The 21,466-nt window shown below is 41.7% G+C and overlaps 1 protein-coding gene across 1 annotated transcript in view; it reads left to right on the forward strand.

Moving 5' to 3' along the window:
- Positions 1-21,466, forward strand: part of LOC138745233 (solute carrier family 13 member 4-like) — a 59,421-nt gene that overhangs the window by 35,543 nt on the left and 2,412 nt on the right. The window contains exons 7-15 of the mRNA XM_069902296.1: positions 3,069-3,120; positions 8,765-8,931; positions 11,468-11,587; positions 15,479-15,580; positions 15,685-15,786; positions 16,486-16,592; positions 16,735-16,889; positions 17,470-17,631; positions 20,256-20,393. Coding sequence (XP_069758397.1) covers positions 3,069-3,120; positions 8,765-8,931; positions 11,468-11,587; positions 15,479-15,580; positions 15,685-15,786; positions 16,486-16,592; positions 16,735-16,889; positions 17,470-17,631; positions 20,256-20,393 — 1,105 coding nt within the window. The remainder of the gene's footprint in view (positions 1-3,068; positions 3,121-8,764; positions 8,932-11,467; positions 11,588-15,478; positions 15,581-15,684; positions 15,787-16,485; positions 16,593-16,734; positions 16,890-17,469; positions 17,632-20,255; positions 20,394-21,466) is intronic.

A 21,466-nucleotide genomic window follows, 5' to 3' on the forward strand; every position in this document is an offset into this window, starting at 1 on the left:
AAACTGGGCACCGCAACCTCCAACCTTCAAACTTCAAAAATGTTACAGACTTTGTGAAGAGATGTGCAGTGCCTGTGAAACCCCAGAAGTGAGAGCAAAAAAAAAACGGTGCTTTCAGAAAGCCGCAGCATGGAGGAGACTGAAAGTGATCCTTAGCTGGCAGGATATGGCTGAGTCAGGATATAACCAATTCCCTCTGTTATACTTGCACTGAAGGAGATCTGACAGAAAAGCATGGACCCTGGGAAATGGCACATGCATCTGTGTTGGGTTAAGGACATAATTTTTATGGAAGTTCTTCACATTTACAATGCTATTTAGCAATAACAATGAGAAAAAACTTTTCAGTTTCTCATTAGACCATCTGCCAACATTTCCAAATCTCACAGTTTACAGGATTACTAAGTCTGGCTTGGGGTCATCTTTTAGTTTGTGTGGATTGTTATATTGGATGTCCTTTTCTGATAGATCTTTCTCACCATTCAGAATTTCATGATGGAGTAAATCTGAGGCTGGCATTACAGTACATTCATTATAGGTCCAAACTTAGAGAATCTTAGGAAAAAGGAACAGAAAGTTATAATGGGCAACAATCAAGTTAAATATTGTTATTCAACCCACTAACAGGCAGCTATTACTAGTCTTGTTCTGGTAGAAGGTGGCTGATCAATGAATTTCCATAGTGATTGCTGAACCGTTGACTTCCCAACTACCTATTTATTGGCAAATCCCTCAGAGGTGGTACACCCTTGCCTTTGTGACTTGGGTGGCCTCTTATTTATGATGTCCTTGGTTTCAAAATGCCTGATTCCCCCAGTAACAAGAGCCTACAATGTGAAGCAACATTCCCTGGAAGCCCCAGGACAGATCTTCAGAGATGTTGAAACCCAGGAATTTGAAGTTCTTTCCACTGAAAACCCCTCAATGAAGACTGGTTCGTGTTCTCCTTATTTCCCCCCTCCTGAAGTCCACAATCAAATCCTTAGTTTTGCTAATGTTGAGTGCAAGATTGTTGTTGTGACACCTCTCAACAAGCTGATCTATCTCACTCTTGTACACCTCCTCATTGCCAATTACCATGGTGTCCTCGGCAAATCTGAAGATGACATTTGAATTGTGCCCAGTCACGCAATTATGGGTGTAGAGCGAGAAGAGCAGTGGGCTAAGCATGCACCCTTGAGGTGTGCTTGTGCTGATTGCCAGTGAGGATGAGACATTGTTTCTAATTCATACTGGCTGTAGTCTTCCAATGAGGAACTCAAGGATCCAGTTGCAGAGAGGGCTCAGATTTTGGAGCTTGTTGACCAGCTCTGAGAGTATGATGGTGTTGAAAACTGAGCTGCTGTCGATGAAGAGTAACCTGATGTACATGTTGTTGTTGGAGCTGATCCAGAGCTGAGTAGAGAGCCAGTCTCCTGTGGAGTGATTGTGGCAGTTGGTGAATTGTAGCTGGTCCAGGTCTTTACTTGGGTATGATTTATTTCTGGCCATGACCATCCTCTTAAAGCATTTCATCAAGTAGATGTATGTGCGACTGGGTAACAGTCATTGAGGCAGTTCACTCTACTCTTCTTGGGGACTGGGATGATTGACACCCTTTTGAAGCAGATGGGAACCTCCGACTGCAGCACCGAGAGATTGAAAATATCATGAACACTCTGGTTAGTTGGTTGGCACAGGTGCCAGGTACATCATCAGGGACTGACGCCTCTTGAAGGGCTTTCTGATGTTGGCCTCAAAGTTTTGTGCTCAAGACTCTTAATTTGTCTAGAACCTACAATTGTTGGCTCAAAGGCAAGAGTGAGAAATTGCTGATATTTTTAGAAAAATAGAATACCTTGGATGCTCAAATAAAATTAATAGATCTAGCAGCTTTTGTGGAGATTGGGACCTTAAGATTTCAGGTCCAAAATGTTTAATCAGTGTTTGTTTTAAAATATTGAGATATTTTCAGAATTTGCAGCTTATAGAATTTATGAAGACTTTGACTCTTCAGGGTGATCTTCCCAACGACATGGCACATCGTGAGTGAGGAGTGTCATTTTTGGTTTAGAATCAGGCACACAGGATTTGCCTTTGGAAGCTGGATTGTGGTGTTGGAAGCTGATTGCTTCCAGCTCTCAGTATTGTTCTCAGATGCCACTCCTGCAGAGGTGACACAACAAGAAAAACAAAATCATTACCATTACAAGGCTTCTTTGATTCATTTTAAACTCAGTTCTTACAGAGTGTTCAGGCTGAGACTAATAATCCTGAGCTCTGATGACTGTACCCAGAGTATTTGGAACAATGAGCCAGGGGCTCATCAGAATTCCACCACGGTAAACTCACAACTAAATGCTAAATAACCACAGTGTTTCTATAATCTATATAGGTTTGTTAAGTGAAGCATGGGTAAATATTGGGACCAAGAATCTGCACAAAGTATTACCAGCAATGTATTAATAACTGAAGGAATAAGTTGTAAGGCAGGAACTAGCAATGCCTGGAGAAAGAATTCACATTAGTATCCATCAGTTCTCACTTTTCAGGGCAGTGGCAATTCATTTCCTCAGTTCCCCACTAAGGCTGTTCTGAACCCAATAGGTATTTTAATAAGAATAGATCAATATATTGCCTTTCAAACTAGACAAATGTATTTTAAAAAAAAGCAACTGAATGCACCTCATTACAAATCCAACCTGGACATTGTCCTTGAAATAAATATGCCCCAGCTGTGTGCACTCTACGCTCTGTTCAATTCAAACTTTAAATTTTATGGGTAGGCATGCATGTTGTAGGATTCACCTGATCAGTTTAAACATAAAATGATTTGTTTGGTCCATTCATGCTCAATCAAAAAATAGCTAGTGAACTCAAAGAATTATTGCTAATAAAACAGTGCAAATCTATTTGCCCTCAATGTCCGAGAACGTAATTTTTTAATCTCCAAAACATCCTCAGGTAGCTGTTATGGACAACAATTAAGAGATTCTTAGAGACAGTTTTCAGGCATTTTTTGTCCAACATGATTCTGAAGAAAACTGAAGTTGCTTCTGGTTATTTGGTATTTTGTTTTCTTTTTCTAGTGGAGTGAAGAACCAACCAGACAAGGAGATGCTGACTAAGTCAGAAGGACAGGTTTGTAGCTTTGCAAGATTTAATCTCTTATCTCTGATCTTTTTTGATTTCTGACTAAGTTCTGTTTCTTGCTGTTTTATGACCCTGCTGTCTTCTCCCGGTCACATGATTATGATGTTTTATGACTGCATTGTTACATGTGATAGTGGATTAGATTAGGATTCTATAGCATTCAATTAAAAAATACTGTCCTCTTTCAAAAGGAAAAGTGAATTAAGCACATAGCAACAAGTAAACCTGGCCGTTATATTTCATTCAGTTGGATTTTCTTGGATTAAGCCTGTGAACCCTGCATATTTGCACCTATCAGGGCTAGTTGTGGAGGCCTCATCTTCCTTGAGTCAGGGAGTGACATCAATCAGGCTGCAGTGCATAAATGTCTCTGAACATCTTATGTCAGAACCGTCAGAAAATTAGAATACAGTAGAAGTCTTAAAAATCCGGATGCCAGAAATCCAGTCCACCGGAGAATCTGGACTTTTCGAAAGCTCTCAAACTTTTAAAATTTAGCAGGCTTTTGCGTGCGTGTGCAAGCGCACAGCTGCCCGTTTATTTTTCTTTAAAACCTCTCGTTTTGGTAAATGAAGCATGATGCATTTGCTAATGAATATTGACCTGTTCATCTTTTCTTTATTACTCCTTAAATTTGAATTTTAGAAGTACTGCCTGAGAATCTGGAAAATCGAAAAATCCAGACCGACCCAATCCCCATGCAGTCTAGATTTTTGGACTTCTACTGTAGTTTTTTTATTGTCTCAGAAGCATTTAACAGCTTTCAAAATTGAAGAAATTATTACAATCATAGCACACAGGGAGATAATGTAAACTATTAAACCAAAAAATATAATTAAAAAAAAAAGATTTATCTGAACATGATTTGCATAATGAACAGATATCAGGGACCAGCAGAGCAGGAAACAGAAAGATGAGCTGTGTGCTGTCAATAGCATACATGCATAAAATCTTCATCCTTCATTTGGAAGGTTGAACTTGAAGACGGAGAACATGGTTAATGGCAGGATTCCTAACAGTGTGGAGGAACAATGAGATCTTCGGGTCCAAGCCTATAGATCCAAGAAGGTTGCTACACATTGATAGGATGGTTAAAACAGTGTATGGTGTCCTGGTCTTCATTAGTCAGAGGATTAATCTTAAGAGCCAGGTAATGCGATCACTTTATTAGTATATGGTTAGACCACACTTGGAGTAAGGTGTTCATTTCTGGTAATTTCATGGCAGAAGCTTTGGAGAAAGTGCATTGGAAATTTACCAGGATGTTGCCTGAATCGGAGAATATGTCTTATGAAGCAAGGTTAACAGAGCTAGGGTTTTTCTCTTTGGAGTGACAAATAATGAGAGGTGACTTAATAAGATTATGAGAAGCATAGATAGGATGGGCAGACAATACATTTTCCTGGTGCGGCCATAGCAAATATCAGATGACATGTACATAAGGTGAGTGGAGTAAAGTTTAGGTGAGATGTCATGGATAAGTTTTTTTCTACACTGAGTGATGGGTCCCTGGAATGCCTTGCCAGGGGTGGTGGTGGAGGCTGGTACAATTTGGATACTCAAATGAATCTTAGGCATATGGATGTAAGGAAAAGAGATGGCAATGGGTGAGGTAGCGAAGGATTAGATTGTCGTGGAGTAGATTTGCATAGGATAGCACAACATGGTGGTCGGAAAGGTCAGTGCTGTGCTAAGCTCTATTCTGGAGCTGCTCTGTGTTCCAATCAGATCATACTCTTCACAAGGCACTTAGTCATTAAATAAATGAGGGAAGCATCTTGCAGTGGAAGTGCCACAGAAAGGGATCATGGGAATGGTCCCTAGAATCAGACGAGGGAGTTAAGTTCAAAGTTCAAGTTGATTGTCAAGAATACAACCTGAGATTATTTTTCCTGTGGGCCAGGCAGAATATCTAAATATCAGTCACTGTAAACTATACTCAAGAAGAAAGAAATGTATACAAAAGAAAGAAAAATAACCAAACTTGCTGTGGAAAGAGAAAAATAAATATGCTAGAATAAATAATGAGCTAAGTAAAAGTCCTTAAACTACTCTCTAATTGAATGTGTTGTTTAGAAGGTTAATGAGAGGCAACTAACTATTCCTGAACCTGGTGGTGCGAGTCCTGTGGCACCTATACCTCTTTCCTGATGGCAGCAGTGAGAACAGAGCATGTCCTGGGTGGTGTGGATCCTTAAAGATTGGTGCTGCTTTCATTGCTTCATGTAGATGTTCTCAATGGTGGGGAGAGTTTTGCCTGTGATATAATCAGCTACGTCCACTACCTTTTGCCGGGCTTTCCACTCAGAGGCTGTGATGCAGCGGGTCAATACATTTTCCACAACAGTTTGCCAAGGTTTCCGATGAAATGCAAACCTCCACAAACTCCTGAGAAAGTTGATGTGCTTTCTTCGCTATGACATTAGTGTGTTGGGACCAGGAAATGTCCTCCAAAATAGTGACTGTTAGGAGTTTAAATTTTCTCATCCTCTTCAGTGATCACGTCTGGTTCTCCCTTCCTAAGGTCTACAATCAGCTTCTTGGTTTTGGTGATCTTAAGTGGAAGGTTGTCATTGATGTACCATTCAGCCATGTTTTCTGACTCATGCTGACTCATTACCCCTTTTTATACAACTACTATGGTGGTATCATCAGAAAATTGGTCAATGGTGTTCAGGGCCAGATTAAGACCAACTGATGCCCTAAGCACAGCCCCCTCGACTCTTCCATTGTCTAACTGACAAGACATTAAGAGTCAATAAGTGCTGAATGTAAAATAATAGATTTCTTCCAGGCCAGACTCCACAACTATATTAAATACAACCGGGATATATATGTTTTTCCCATTTATTGTGGGGTCCCCCTTTTAGTGGGGGTCTAGTTCAGCTGCACCATGGCAAGTCCGGCACTGGAAAAAAAACTCTGTGATGCTGCCTGTGATAGTACAGATCTATCACCAATGTACATAGTGTATATAGTTACTGTATCTAGACTGTGCTTACAGCGATTGGCTGAGAGCTAAGCCATGCCTATTGTCTGGGCTTTAAAGGGTTGTGTCCCTAGCCAGGTCGGATCATTCCGGACTGGTCGGCCACCTGTGAAGAGCTCCTGTCTTTTGCTAATAAAAGCCTTGGTTTGGATCAACAAGGCTTTGATTCTTTCGACGAGCTCTACACTGCCTTCCCTTGATGCCCTAAGCATGTACTTATTTTGCTTAATAGTTAATCCAGGCCTGATGGTGTTGTTGATTTTGTTTCAGGCCACACAGTAGAACCAGTGTAAAGTAAGTAAGAGTGGGGGCTCAGTTTGCAACCCTGTGGTGCTCCAGTATTGATGGATATTGTGGTCAAGATGTTCTTGCCAATTCACACTGATTAGGATCTGGAGGTGAGGAAATTAGGGTTAGGGAACAATTGTACAATGGGGTATTGAGGCCCAGGTCTTGGAGTTTGCTGATTAGTTTTGAGGGGATGATGGTGCTGAATGCAAAACTGTGATCAATAAGTAGCATCAGGAAAGGAAAGGTGTGCTGACTTGGAAAAGGCATGTTATACTTCAACAAGATGAGGAGGACCACTCATATCAAGATGGCCAAAGTTAATTCACAGATGCATAATGCACATCCTCTGTGTGCTGTGTGGAATTAATTCATCTGGGCTGTACCAGTGGGACTGCCTGCAGTGGGTTTATGTGATGGATTATCTCACACTATGTTTATGGATACATTATCATTCCTCACCCTGGCTTTGCTTGCAGATACACACAGGTAAACAAACTGCAAGGCTCTCGATCATTTTGCTCTCAGCCGCTTGCTTGTGCTGGGAACTCTCATCAGGCAATATAAATCTACTCAAAGTTCTCAATTATTCAGCTCAAACACTTGAACCAATCCAAAAGGTCGAGGCCTTGGTTTAATATGTTTGCTAACCAAATGAATCCAACAGATACTGCTGACAGAGTAAATATCCACTGAGGTTTTCTTTCAGCTCAGTCTGGCCAATGGGAATTCACAGAAGCTTATCAATTTCAGCTTGGCTCTGCTCAGAGTATATAGGTGTTTAAATGGGTCAAACGTTCTCCCAGCTGGCCTTTGCTGACTACTGACTCTGTTCTATCCTAACATACGAGTTATAGCCTCTGGCGCTCGGCCGCAGGATTCATCTACCGATGGTTCTTGCTAAAGGAGCTGTTGCAGATTTATTTAAAATCCTGTGACCATGGGGTTTGGGCCAAAGATGGCAGCACCTGCATTCGGCAACAGTTTTGAGGGGTTGCTGACTCCGGGGGAACAGAGGACTGGTGCAGGGAGAACACCTCTTGTTTGAGAGGGAGAAGCAGAGGAGATGACCTTATGGAACAGTAACCATGGTGGCAGACCAGTGAGGGGCCCTGCGTCTGAAGAATACACAGGCAGCGGGTGGGCTGTGGCTGACTAGAGGCAAGGGACCCACTCAGGCTGTGGGCTCCTGGCGACTGCAGTCAAAGGATTCACATCAGGCTGTGGACTGCTGGAAATTGGCTCAAGACTGGCTGAATGAGTACCAGGTATCAGAACTGAAATAAAAGCGATGAAGGCTTCAAGATCGAGTCGGAGATTTTGATCTGGAGTTCGGGTTGCCGATGATTTGGACTGAAGTCTGTGTGGCTGTGGAGGCTGCAGGAGCGCTGGTGGCGAATCCACAGACCCTTAGTGACTCTTTTGGTGACTGTAAGGGTCATTGGACAATTTCTGATGATGGCCAATCTTTGCCTTACGGCAGACTAAAGTCAGTTCAATGTAATGTTATACCTGTTTATTAAATGATAATAAAGGAATCTTCATTCCCAAACATAAATAGTTAAAATACAATGGAATGGGGAAGCACTGATTGAATTAGGATATGAAGGCCTGTAGAACATCTAAGAAACTGTTATACTGAAACAGGTAGAAAAATATCAGCTTGTATCAGGGTACATCTAACAGTTTGTTTCACATGTTGAGGGTGCAAGATATTTCCAGTTTCCTTCTTTAGAGTCTCGGTAAGCTGATTCTGGATTTCTGTCAACACTGATGTTAAACTTACCAAAGCAACACATCCAATTTGTTGTTCATTGTAAATAATTAGACATGTCTATTCAGACAATAAACTATAATACCACTTGATAATGGGTAATATACTGAAACAGGTAGAAAAATATCAGCTTGTATCAGGGTACATCTATTACCCATTATCAAGTGGTATTATAGTTTATTGTCTGAATAGACATGTTTAATTATTTACAATGAACAACAAATTGGATGTGTTGCTTTGGTAAGTTTAACATCAGTGTTGACAGAAATCCAGAATCAGCTTACCGAGACTCTAAAGAAGGAAACTGGAAATATCTTGCACCCTCAACATGTGAAATTTAGTTTTACTATGGTAATTGCAGTTTAGTTGGTTCAGTTGCTGTATACCAATCCGTAGCAGGCTGGACATTCACTAGAGAAAGAGACAGAGAGTGGGAGCGAGTTGAATTGATTTGTTTATTGCCATATGCATCCAGATGCAGTAAAAACCTTTATTTTGCATGCTATTCAGACAGTTAACTCAAAACAGGGAAATGGATTAATGCACTGAGACTTTCATGCTGTTGATCTGTTTCCCAACAGGGCCATAGTCAGGCCATAAAGGAATACAGCAATAAATACAAGACCAAGCATGATCACATGATCTGTAAGTGCCTGTCTCTCAGCATCACCTATGCTGCCACCATTGGAGGCCTCATGACAATTACCGGAACCTCAACCAACCTCATCTTTGCCGAGCAATTCAATAAGTAAGCTCATCAACCTGCTTGACAGCCCAATACACTGCAATGCTCAAAATGTTTTTTAAATTTATTCACAGGCAATGGGTATCGCTGGCAAGACCAGCTATTAACTTCCATTCCAAAATGCCATTGAAAAGGTGTTGCTAAGGTGTCTACTTGAGCTGCCATGTAGCCAGGGCTCTCCCGCAGTTAGAGCCACATGTCTCCAAATGCAGATGGGATGATTCCTTTGTAGAACACCTCCATTCACTCATAATGATCCTGAGCATCTAGTTGCCTGTCATTTTGCTTCTCGGCACCCATCACTATTTTTGGCCTCATAAATTGCTTCAAGTATGCTCAGTGTAAGCACAGGGAACTATAACTCACCTTCCACCTATGTACACTGTAGCCCTCAGGTGTAAACGGTGAATTTAACAATTTCAGTTCACAACCCCTATCACCATAGTTATGGCTGCACATAACTTGTTTCTGTCTTTTTCTCTTTTCTCCCAGTTTTTAAAGTTGTTGTTACCTTGACAACTGTGGCTCATCACTGATATTCTCTCTGTGTTCTCCACTCTTCTGTCTTTCTACAAGGTAAAACAAACATGTGCAGATGAAGAGGCCTTGACCTGAAACAATGCTTCATTATTACTCTCCATGGATGCTGCTTTCAGTATTTTCTCTTTCTGGTATCCTCATGGTTACATGTCCCATAGGTCCAATGATCAGTCATTTAAACTGTGACTGAAGTGGGGTGGTTGTGGCCAGTCGTTCTGAAGGCAAACCACCAGTGTTTGGACAATCCCACTGAAATAAAAGCAGAGTTTTCCTGCAGCCTCAGTAAATTAGCTGAATGTTGTTAGACTTGACATGGAATCCAGTTGTGGAGCTTCGTTGTACTCAGAGGGCGCAGGTTTACAGTGGGGGATCTGCCTCACTGTTCCTGCAGTGCTGATGGACCAGTAGGCCCGTTAATTTGAATGGGTATGGAGTTTAGATGGAGAAGTTTATTTGTTGTATCTTATTTTATTTAAGTTATTTTTTAAATGATTTCTTAGCAATTTATTCATTTATTTTTAAATGTAGACATGCAGCACGGTAACAGGCCATTTCAGTTTACGAGCCTCTGCCTCCAAATTACACCCAATTAACCTACAAACCCCGCTATGTTTCAAATGGTGGGAGGAAACTGGAGCACCCAGGCAAAATCAACGCAGACATGGGTAGAACATTCAGCTTGGGATTCGAACCGAATCGCTGGCGCTGTAAAGGTGTTGCGCTAACCATTTTGCTAGCTGTGTCACCCTCATTTTAATTTATTTTTCATCTACATTTAAAGCATTTTATGCTTTAAAAACATAAGAAATAGGAGCAGGAGTCGGCCATCCAGCCCGTCGAGCCTGCTCCACCATTCAAAGAGATCATGGCTGATCTGATGACGGGTTCATCTCCTCCCACCTGCCTTTCCCCATATCCCTTAATTTCCCGACTATGTAAAAATCTATCCAACCTTGTCTTAAATATATTTTCTGAGGTCGCCTCCATTGCTTCAATAGGCAGTGAATTCCACAGCTTCACCATCCTCTGGGAAAAGCAGTTCTTCCTCATCTCCATCGTAAATCTACTACCCTGAATCTTGAATCTATGTCCCCTAGTTCTGGTCTCCCCTACCAATGGAAATAATTTACCTACTTCTATCTTATCTGTGCCTTTCATAATTTTATACATTTCTATAAGATTCTCTCTCATACTTCTAAATTCTTGCAAGTGCAGTCCCAGATGACTCAATCTCTCCTCATAGGGTAACCCCCACATCTTTGGAATCAACCTGTGAACCTCCTCCGCACCGCCTCCAAAGCCAGTACATCCTTCCTCAAGCAAGGAGACCAGAACTGTATGCGGTACTCCAGATGCAGCCTCGACATTACTCTGTACAGTTGCAGAATATCCTCCCTGCTCCTAAATTCAATCCCTCTAGCAATGAAGGCATTTGCCTGCACATGAAAATTCAACCTTTTTTTTTATTATTTACAGCAATTTAAATAATATTTAAATCTCTGAGATTTGACAACATCTTGTGCTCTTGTCAAAGGATGTAGGGGTGTTCTAGAAGTGGGGGTCTCCACACAGAACTACCAGAGGCCCCATCACCACTGAGTCACCACTACACCTCCTGACCTGATTCCTCACTGTAGGGGCTATTCTGATTGCTTCGACATGTCTGGCCCAGTTCATCATGGGTGGGCCTGGGTCATAGCTGGGTGCTGAGAAAAGGTTTCACGATGCAGAATACGAAGAGATGGAGTAAGCCCAATAGAACATTTTCAACCATTGCATCAGCGTGCAGCACTTTTGCTTTCTAGTTTGGTGGTGAAATTAACATTGGTATAGGTTTGATGTTGATGTTTAATACACAAAATTGCTAGAGAAACTTAGCAGGTCCTTTTTTGTATTAAACTACAATCACAGCATCTGCAAACTTTCTTGTTTAACTTGATGTGGGCAGGCCTGTTGTGGCTACTGGCAATCCTGACATCTGGTTGTTTTTACTTCACAGTCGTTATCCAGAATCAAGATCGATCAATTTTGGCACATGGTTTGTTTTCAGCTTTCCCATCGCTCTCATCATGTTGGTCTTGACCTGGATCTGGATGCATTGGCTTTTCCTGGGATGCAAGTAAGCACAGAACCTGAAACAGCCAGGTCACACCTCCTGCAGATGCTCTCTGGGTACATATTGCAGTAGATTTTCACTGTCCTTGCACCACAAGGCACATCATGGGCATTGGCTTTGGGATTTTCCCACTTGGTCGTACAATTTGCATCAACATCATGCAGGAACATAATTCAGATTCTACCTGCCACTAATTACTGCCAAGTCCTGGCTCCCTGACCTACATAGAAAATAAATCCTAATCCACCAGAGTTTTATGTTCTCTAATTCAACATTTACCGCAACTGTCAGCAGTAGTGATATTCCTCTACATTTCATGGTTTGCTGCAACACACTGGGGATCAAATTACAAGAACACAAGATATGAAGCAAAACTCTGCTCTGTACCAAACACGACTTATGGTGAAGTCACAGAAAGGGACCATTTGGTGTTGAGCCTCAATAAAGGTTCCTGATCTGAAACTTTGACTGACTGTTTCTCTCCGTGGTTGCTGCCCGACCCGTTGAGTCCCCCCAGCTTCTCTCTGTTCACTCAATATTTGAGCATTTGCAGTTTTTTGTGTTTTTCCATTTGCTTGTAAATGCTATTTTGATACAGTTTTGAAACTGGTAAAATTCCTGCTCTGCTCTTAATGCCAATGGTTGTATTACCTGGGATGTTATCACGAATGCCGTGTTTACTGCCTGTGGATGTCCATTTTTTAAACAGAAATAAATTGATAAACAGGAAGCTGCGATCTCAGCCCATTCTTCGTGTTAGTTCTTTGATACTGTAACTTGCCAATCGACAAAACTACCAAAGGTTAATCAAAATTTTTTTAAAATTGATGTGTCCCAGAAATGTCTGGCAACTCAGGGCACTGAAGATAAATTTGTGGTTGGAAACAAGCAGTCAGACCTCTTGCAGAATCATGACTTCAGTGGCACACATAACAGGATATTTTTTCACTTAAAATTTCCAATTGCAGGGATTTTATTCTGAAGTTCCAATAACTTTGCTGTAGATTTGGGGCAATAGGTAATAGGAATGATTTTCACAAGGAGACAACGCTTTCATTTATCAAATGTCCTAACCTTCTCTGAGGCAGCTTGGGAGGCCAACTGAGAATCGCATAAATGTGATGAACATAAGAACATAAGAAATAGGAGCAAGGGTTGACCATCCAGCCCGTCAAGCCTGCTGCACCAGGGCTGATCTGATGATAGGCTCATCTCCACCTATGTGCCTTTCCCCCATATCTCTTAATTCCCCTACTTGTAAAAACCTATCCAACCTTGTCTTAAATATACAGTACAACTCCAATTATCTGAAATCATTAATCTGAATTTTTTTTAACTGAATAAATGAGGATATCTGATACAAATCAGAAATCCTCACTTATCCAAAATGTTTTCAGAGCTGAACTGACCTCACAGGGTGAAAAAAAAATTCACTAGACATGAAATTAGAACAATGATTTTCCTCATTTCAGGTAACTCCCTCCCCTCTCTCGTTCCATTTCTTCTTTACCTTCCACTATTGACTTTTCTCTCCAGCTCTCCCTCTCAAACTGCGAGCCACTGTCTCCCGACTGCAAGCAGTCAGAAGAATCCCTTGTCCTGGCGTCAACAAGGAGAGGGGCTTCCCAGGCAGGAGCAGGACCTCTGATTCAGTGGCGTTCCCTCCCCTCTTCCCTCCCTCTTCGGCACACCGGAGCTCCAAAGGCAAACTCCAAACCCTCCCCTTGGCCTACTACCACACATGCATACCAGGCTCCCCAGTGTGTAGTGCGGTAGGCCTAGGGGAGGATTCAGAGTTGGGATTCAGGCATCGCCGTTGGGTACTTCGGTGACCGGCGAGATTGGAGCCAACCAACTTGCCAGTGAGTGTTCCACTGGCCCAGGTAGCCTCCCAGGGATAAGTGGTGGGGACAAGTCAGGGATTGCCGACAGCATCTGGGAAGTCTCGGTGATCGGCCGCGGCCAGCATTTTTTTTGGAGAAAATTAAACACTACTTTAATGCTTAAAAACCCTTCCCTTGTTGTTTGCTGTTTAAACATTGATACAAGTGATTTGCTGTTGCTACTGGGCCGGTTTTCCAACATAGGCCTGGTCCTGACCATTTCAGATAATTGGAGTTGTACAGTATTTACTGAAGTAGCCTTCACTGCTTCAACGGGCAGCAAATTTCAGAGATTCTCTGCCCTCTGGGAAAAGCAGTTCCTCCTCATCTCCATCCTAAATCTACCACACTGGATCTTGAGGCTATGAAGAAACATCTCTGATATTTTCTCAACTTTAGCTCGAAACTATCTCTTCACTATTGTTAGGTCTGCTTTGTTCATGAATGAGTGAGACAAACACCAGACTGAGTCGAAATCAGGGTTCTTTGTTCTTTATTACCGGATTGTAACACTTGCGACTAACAATGTTAGTCGGAGAATGCATTCTGCCGTTATCAGCAAAATGGTGATTTTTTATACCCTTGGATACGTGCTTAGAACATCATCATATCATTACTTGTCCAATGACTAAAACTGTTGCTATCCTTTCCCTGCTAGCTTCCTGCCTCTCAATCCATCAATGTCTCTCTTATCTTGTAAGTACAAGGATGCATTCACATCTTGTTACAGCCCTGCACAGGGTAACTCCTTACACATTCCCATCTCATGATGTTTTACCTAACAGGAGTACAAGGACACCTCCCCTTCTTGTTACAGCCCTGCACAGGGTAACTCCTTACACATTCCCATCTCATGATGTTTTACCTTACAATATATAGGTGACAATATGAAATGCAGTTAAGTATTCCTAATGCAGACACCACATTGAGATGGTCTTTTTGTGCATTGCCACTCAAGTTTATTGTTACTTTGCATCTACATCTATTTAGTGCTTCAGAAGGAGCAATCAAGAGTTTTCAATTAGTTCCTGTTCAATGTATTCCTTTATATTAGAGACAAACTATTATGTTGTTAAGAAAAAAATATGGACTAATCTAAACTGTGCACATCTTGAGTAAGGTCTCAAAGAAGGTTTCCTCCTTGCATGCTGAATGAAAATCACTCACCAGGGTCGAGAAAGCAAAAGGATTTTGCACACAATGCTCAGCAATATATCAGCCCATGTTTCCCCTGTGATATTTGGAGAAAGGTACAAATGGCTGCAAAGAGCCCACTTTCACAAGAAAGACTCATTGTTTGTACTAGTCCTAGCCACTACTGCCAGAATGCAGCACATTGCAGATCTTCACTAGACCAAACTCAGACAGATGTCATTGCATCTCAGCTTTGCAGAATCCAATCATATTCCAAATGAGCTCATTCATGGCAAAGACTTGTAACTCAACAGATCTGATATGATATATTTTCTATTTAAAATTAGCAGATTTTTTTCCAGAAATGAAAGAACCAGAAGACAGTCATATTGTGAAAAACGATATCATTGAATAGTATAGAGTCAAGAGCAGATTTGTTGCCTCAGGTATAGACCACCCATTCCATGATGAGAATGAATTACCACAATGTTGATAATCTTTAAGAACTTGAAATTTAGCATTACTAATATTATTCTGTAGGAAACAAAATCTCAACCAATAATCTCACAAATCATCAATCAGCCTGTCTCAGCTTTTCTATCAATTGAAGTGAATCCAAGGTCTTTTGATAAGTCTTGGTTCAGGAGAAGAGTCCTCTATGTGAATGAATATTTGGAAAACTAAGGTTCTGCATTTATTTAATGACTTGAGATACTGAGATAAGTTTAAATCCCGATAGTAACCGTTGACGTATAGTTATAAATGCCTATCTTCAACACACATAGACCCAAAGTGAAGGAGAAATGTCTCCAATAAATAGTGCAGAGGGCAATCTCACTCTACTTTGTTACATTCTTAAATAAATCTTTTGTTGCAGCTTTAAGGAAACTTGTTCTCTTAGCAAAAAGAGGAAGACAAAACGTGAGGAGATGTCTGAAAGGAGAATTCAAGAGGAATACGAGAAATTAGGGCCCTTCAGGTGTGGGGATATTGGACCTGACTGAGGTTTGAGATAATATTTTACTTTCAAGTTTCCGAAAATGGAATTGAATGTAAATCCATTATATTTAATGTTTTCCCCAGCTATCCTGAGATGGTAACAGGAATTTTTTTTGTATTGATGACATTACTGTGGTTTACTCGGGAACCAGGATTTGTCCCAGGGTGGACATCACTCTTTGAGAGGTAAGGACAATGTTCTGAGATTGACAGTAACCCTCTCGCAATCTGCCTTGGCCTAATTATCATCACACTAATTCCACATCCAGCTCCACCCTTACTCAGATCTAGGGCCCACATCCACCATCATTGGGATCCAGTACCTGGATCCACTGCCACTCAGATTCAATGCCTGAAGCCACCATCACTCAAATCTAGTGCCTGGATCTACCATCATTCAGATCGACTGTCGCTCAGATCGACTGTTGCTCAGATCCAGTGCCCGGAACCACCGTTGCCCAGACCCAGTGCCCGGAACCAATGTCGCCCAGACCCAGTGCCTGGATCCACTGTCACCCAGACCCAGTGCCCGGAACCACCGTCGCCCAGACCCAGTGCCTGGAACCACCGTCGCCCAGACCCAGTACCCGGATCCACCATCACTCAGACCCATCGTCGCTGGAATCTAGTGCCCAGATCTACTGTCACCCAGATCCACTGTCACTGGGATCCAGTTGCCAGATTACTATCATTGGGATCCAGTTGCAAGATCACCATCACTGCAATCCACTATCATTCAGGTCAAGTGCACAGATGCACTGTCACTTGCATTGATTTTTGATCTCTTATCGTAGGTGATTAGAGAGGTTGCTCTGTACAGACTACAATGATCTAATTGATCTTTCTTCTCAGTACTCTCTAAATGTTAATTCCTGTTCTTTTTAGGAAGGGCTATAGGACAGATGCCACTGTCTCCATTTTCTTGGGCTTTCTTCTCTTCTTGATTCCCGCAAAGAAACCATCATTCTCCTGTTTTGATGAGAAGAACAATGGTGAGTTCTGAAGAGCAAGTTGCTGGTCTCTTGTCAGGATGGTACCAGCTCCTCCACAAAATACATGAATGAAGTAATGACATTTGAAACATGGCTGATAGAGGATGCTGTACAACTGATGCTAACTTGCATTTTTGTACAGATGAGGAAAGTGCAAAGGATTTAGAGAATCTGAAGAAATCTAAGGATCCCAATCCCCTGGCACCACTGATAAACTGGAAAGACTTTCAGAAACACATGCCCTGGGAAATTGTCATCCTTGTCGGAGGAGGATATGCCTTAGCTGCAGGCTGCAAGGTAAAGTTAGGCATGAGAGATAATAGGCATTTCATATTGCTGAAAATTGGATTCACTTTGCATGGTCATGAGGTATCTCAGGAAAGCAAATTGTAAGTGAAAAGGGAATGAGTTTAGCCTGGCACTGACTGTTGGTTCAAGGTTATTAAAGGTGATTAGATAATAGTCATTTGGATCACCTCCCATTGGTTTTACAAATCTACCTAGTAAGCCTGTAAAATGGTTTTATAGATGAATGAATTAACTCAATGGATTTGTCCAATTGTAAGAGAAGGAAAATTACATATCGCCTCAGTTAATATTAGACACCCTGCTGACTAAACCTGTGGATATGGTGAAAGTCCAGAGAAGGATTATCTGAAGGATTATCCCTCTGAGATTATGTCTTTTAACTCCAGAAGAGTACATGAAGCAAACTGTTTTTCAGTTGTTACTGGGTAGCTACTGAACGGACAGTTGCGTTGCATGACCATCATTTAGGTATATTGAACCATCTCATGGACTTCATGTTTCCTGAACAAGGTTTCTACAATCTGTAGCCCTTTCTGATGTAAACATAACTTTATCTTTCTCCCCTCAGGTGTCTGGCCTATCAGATTGGATTGGACGTCAAATGGAACCAATGAGTAATCTACCGCCATGGGCTGTTACATTAATTGCATGCCTTTTGGTGTCCGTTGTCACTGAATTTGCGAGTAATCCAGCGACCATTACAGTTTTCTTACCTATTCTCTCCACCTTGGTGAGCCTATACTGAGCCATGGTCATGCACGATCTTGTTGACCTGTATGATTCTGAAATGAGATCACAAGATATAGGATGGACCCACTGGTCCATCAAGTCTGTTCCTCCATTCTTATCACGAGCTGATCCATCCTCCCATTCAACCCCACTCCCTGGCTTTCTCCTCAAAACCCTTAATTCCCTGACTAAACAAATACCTTCTGCCTTAAATACAGCTAACAACTTCACTTCCACAGCCACCTGTGGCAACAAGTTCTACAGACTCATGACCCTCTGGCTAAAAAAAATCTGCATCTCTGTTTTAAACTGATGCCCTTTTATCCTGAAGTTGTGCCCTTTTGTTTAGAATCCCCTACCATGGGAAACATAAGATGGTCTCACTTTTGTGACCATGAGAGATCATGGGTAGGCCATTCAGTCCTTCAATCCTGTTCCACCGTTCAACTAGATCATGGTTGATCTGAATCCTAATTCCATCTCCTCATTTAAGCCCTCATTCTAACCTAACAAAAAAATCAGTTTCAGTTTTGAAGTGTTTGAATCAGTTATAGATCAACACCTTTTTCAGCAGATTTTACACTTGATGTTAAGATCTTGAGGTGCAGCAGGGTAAAGTGATGAATGTCCACAGTGCTCTTTCACCTTTAATTGCCCTCATGCGTGCACATGGAAACAAAATGTGAAAGGCATTTCAACCTCAGGAAGTGACATCCTGAAATGTATTAACCAAATATGAGAAGCACACAAATGCTGGATAAAGTGTTTTTTCACTGAACAGAATCTTGTGTTTTACCTCAAAATATGAGAAGTTCTTGAGGCCCCTGTTTGGAACTCAATGTGCTTTATAGTGAACCCTGCTCAAAGCCAAGATAGCTTGGTGGCTGAGTAATTGACGTGGGTATTTCCTACAAAAGACTTTCTGAGTCATGGCAGCCAAGGTTAAAATGTTGCAGTTGAGAACGTTAGGGTTCCATGCACCCACAGTTAAAGCAAGAAATTGACTGTTGTATGAGTGACAGGCTGCTGGAAGATGCAATTATGTGATTAAGTTGTGCACCCAAAAATCCCGACCAAGTTCAGGTTTATCTGCTGAAAGAGTGCATCTCCAGGCAATAGTGCACAAACACAGACAACACAATACAGCCTAGACACAAACTACATATATACATAGAAATCCAAAATACATATATGTATACAAGAATAATTTATGGGTTTCTAGGATTGTAAAACAGTCTCACCACCTGCGGGACGAAGCTATTTCCCAGCCTAGCAGTTCTGGTTTTTATGTTCTTCTTTGAAGGTAGCGTCTCAGAGTTACTGTGGGCTGGATGGTAAGAATTCCTGATGATTCTTTGAGACCCTCTAAGCCCCACTCCCTGTTGATATCGTCGATAGAGTGAAGGGAGACCCCAGTGATATTCTCAGCAGTTTTATTCACCTGGCCTCCAATCTGATGTTTTGCAGCCACCATCCCGCATCATGATGCAACCAGCCAGGACACTCTCTGTAGAAAGTTGTTAGGATGGTGGCTGGTAGCCTTGTCCTCTTCATCCTCTTTAGGAAGCGTAGGCTCTACTTCCCCTCCTGACTAATGAGGAGGTATTGTGGATCCAGGATAGGTCACCCTTAAATGGATGCCAAGGGATTTTGTGCTCTCCACTCTCTCTGACAGAGCTATTGATATGTAGTGGGGAGTGGTCTTCAGCTTCTCCTTTGTCTTGATCGCATTGTGACTCAAGTTGTTGCACTTGCACCACTGTACAAGCCTTTCAACTGATTCATTGTTGCCAATGAGGCCAACTCCTGTTGTGTCATTTGCACACTTGATGATTCAAGGGACAATGAAGGTACAGTTGTGAATTAGCAGGCTGAACATGCAACCCTGAGTGGTCTTTCAATCGAGAGGTCCAGGATCCAGTTGCAGAGGGTCCTAGTGTGGACAGTTTATCCACCAGCCTCCGAGGTATGATTGTGTTGAACACTAAGCTGAAATCAATGTCAATAGCCTGGTGCATGATGCATCATTCTCTCGGTGAATCAGGACAGAGTGGAAGGTCAGGGCTATTACATAATTTGTGGATCGGTTTGGCTGATAGGCAAACTGGAATGTAGCTGGTAGGGGTCATTTGATATGCTCCATCAACAGTCGCTCAGAGCACTTCATGACCGTGGATGTCAGTTCCAGTAGTCATTTTGTCCAGCTACCATCGCTCTCTTGGGCATCAAGATGATGATAGCTGCCTGATAATGATGGATGGTAGCTGGTGGAGGTGGAAGATGTGCACCCAGAACCCTCTCCCACAGGTTGGTGGTTCTCTTTAAGGAATTTCATTTCATTGTTCAACGTGACAGGACCAGAGCTGATTTCCAGCTTTGAAATGTTTGAAAATGTAAAAAAGAGATGGGATGTCACTGCTTCACTGCATTGCGCCTTGATTTCTGGGATTTCTTCTTCTGACACACATCCAGCAATCCCACAGTAATGAGGAAGGTTACATTTATTCTGCTCTTTACCTTCTCTTAACATCAGCTTTGCTATTTTGATATTCTATATATAAATCATAAGATATTCCTGAAACAGAATTATTTTCTCTTAACACTTGCTTTCTTTCTTCCTTGTAGTCTGAGACGCTGCAGATAAATCCATTGTACACATTGATACCAGCCACAATGTGTGTGTCATTTGCCGTGATGCTGCCTGTTGGTAATCCACCAAATGCCATTGTCTTCAGCTATGGGCATTGTCAAATTCAAGACATGGTAAGGCACATATGGGCTTGAGATTCACCTTTGTTTTCACAATATAGTATCATCCACACATTATTCCCACTTTCACAATTCACTCTGGAATGAACAATCAAGAGCTTACTTTCTCAATGTGGATAAGTTATTACACTGGAACAATTGCTTATTAGTTTAGATTTGGGTGTCAAATTAAATAACACTTCAAATTTAATTTAAATTTAGACATACAGCACGAATACAGGCCCTTTCGGTCCTTGAGCCCATACCGCCCAATTATACCTGATTGATCTACATCCCGGTGGGAGGAAACCAGAGCCCCAGGGGAAAACCCACGTGGTCATGGGGAGAACATACAAACAGACAGTGCGGGACTCGAACTCCGGTCCTGATCTCTGGCATTGTAACAGCATTGCATTAACTGTGCTGCCTTCAGTCTGAACTATTTTGTTGTCATATTTTAAGTATGAGAGGAGCTTTCCAATTTACCAAGTAACTTTAATATAGATTAACTTTGTCCACATTGATGACAAAAATGAAAAGGTACATTTTTACCTGAACAGCATTAGATTAGTAAAGGGAGAGGTGTAACGCATCTGGCTGACTTTGTACATCAGTTGATGAAATTAAGCACGTACAGTAGTGTGGTGGTTAAGAAGATAAATGGTAGATTGGCCTTCACAAGACAATTTGAGCACAGGAGCAGGGATGCCTTAAAGCAATTTTATTGGCCTTGGTGAACTCACTCCTTGAGCACTTTGTTCAATTTTGGTCTCCTTCTCCCAGGAAGAATGTTGTTGTAATGGAGGGGGTGCCACAAAAGTTCAGTAGATTGATTTCTGCAGGGCTGACTTATGAAAATGTATTGGAATAATTGAGCTTACTTCAGAAAAAAATGAGTAATGACCTCATTGAAACATAAATTCCTGACAAGATTGGCTAGAGTTTATGCAAGAAAGATGTGATCAATGATGGGGAAGCCCAGAATCAGCAATCACAATTTTTGGATATGGGTAGGTGATTTAGGAATGAGATGAGGAGAAATTTCTTCACCCAGATGTTAGTGAACCTTTGGCATTCTCTACCATAGA

This window comes from Narcine bancroftii, chromosome 11, assembly GCF_036971445.1.
Source record: "Narcine bancroftii isolate sNarBan1 chromosome 11, sNarBan1.hap1, whole genome shotgun sequence".
NCBI lineage: Eukaryota > Metazoa > Chordata > Chondrichthyes > Torpediniformes > Narcinidae > Narcine > Narcine bancroftii.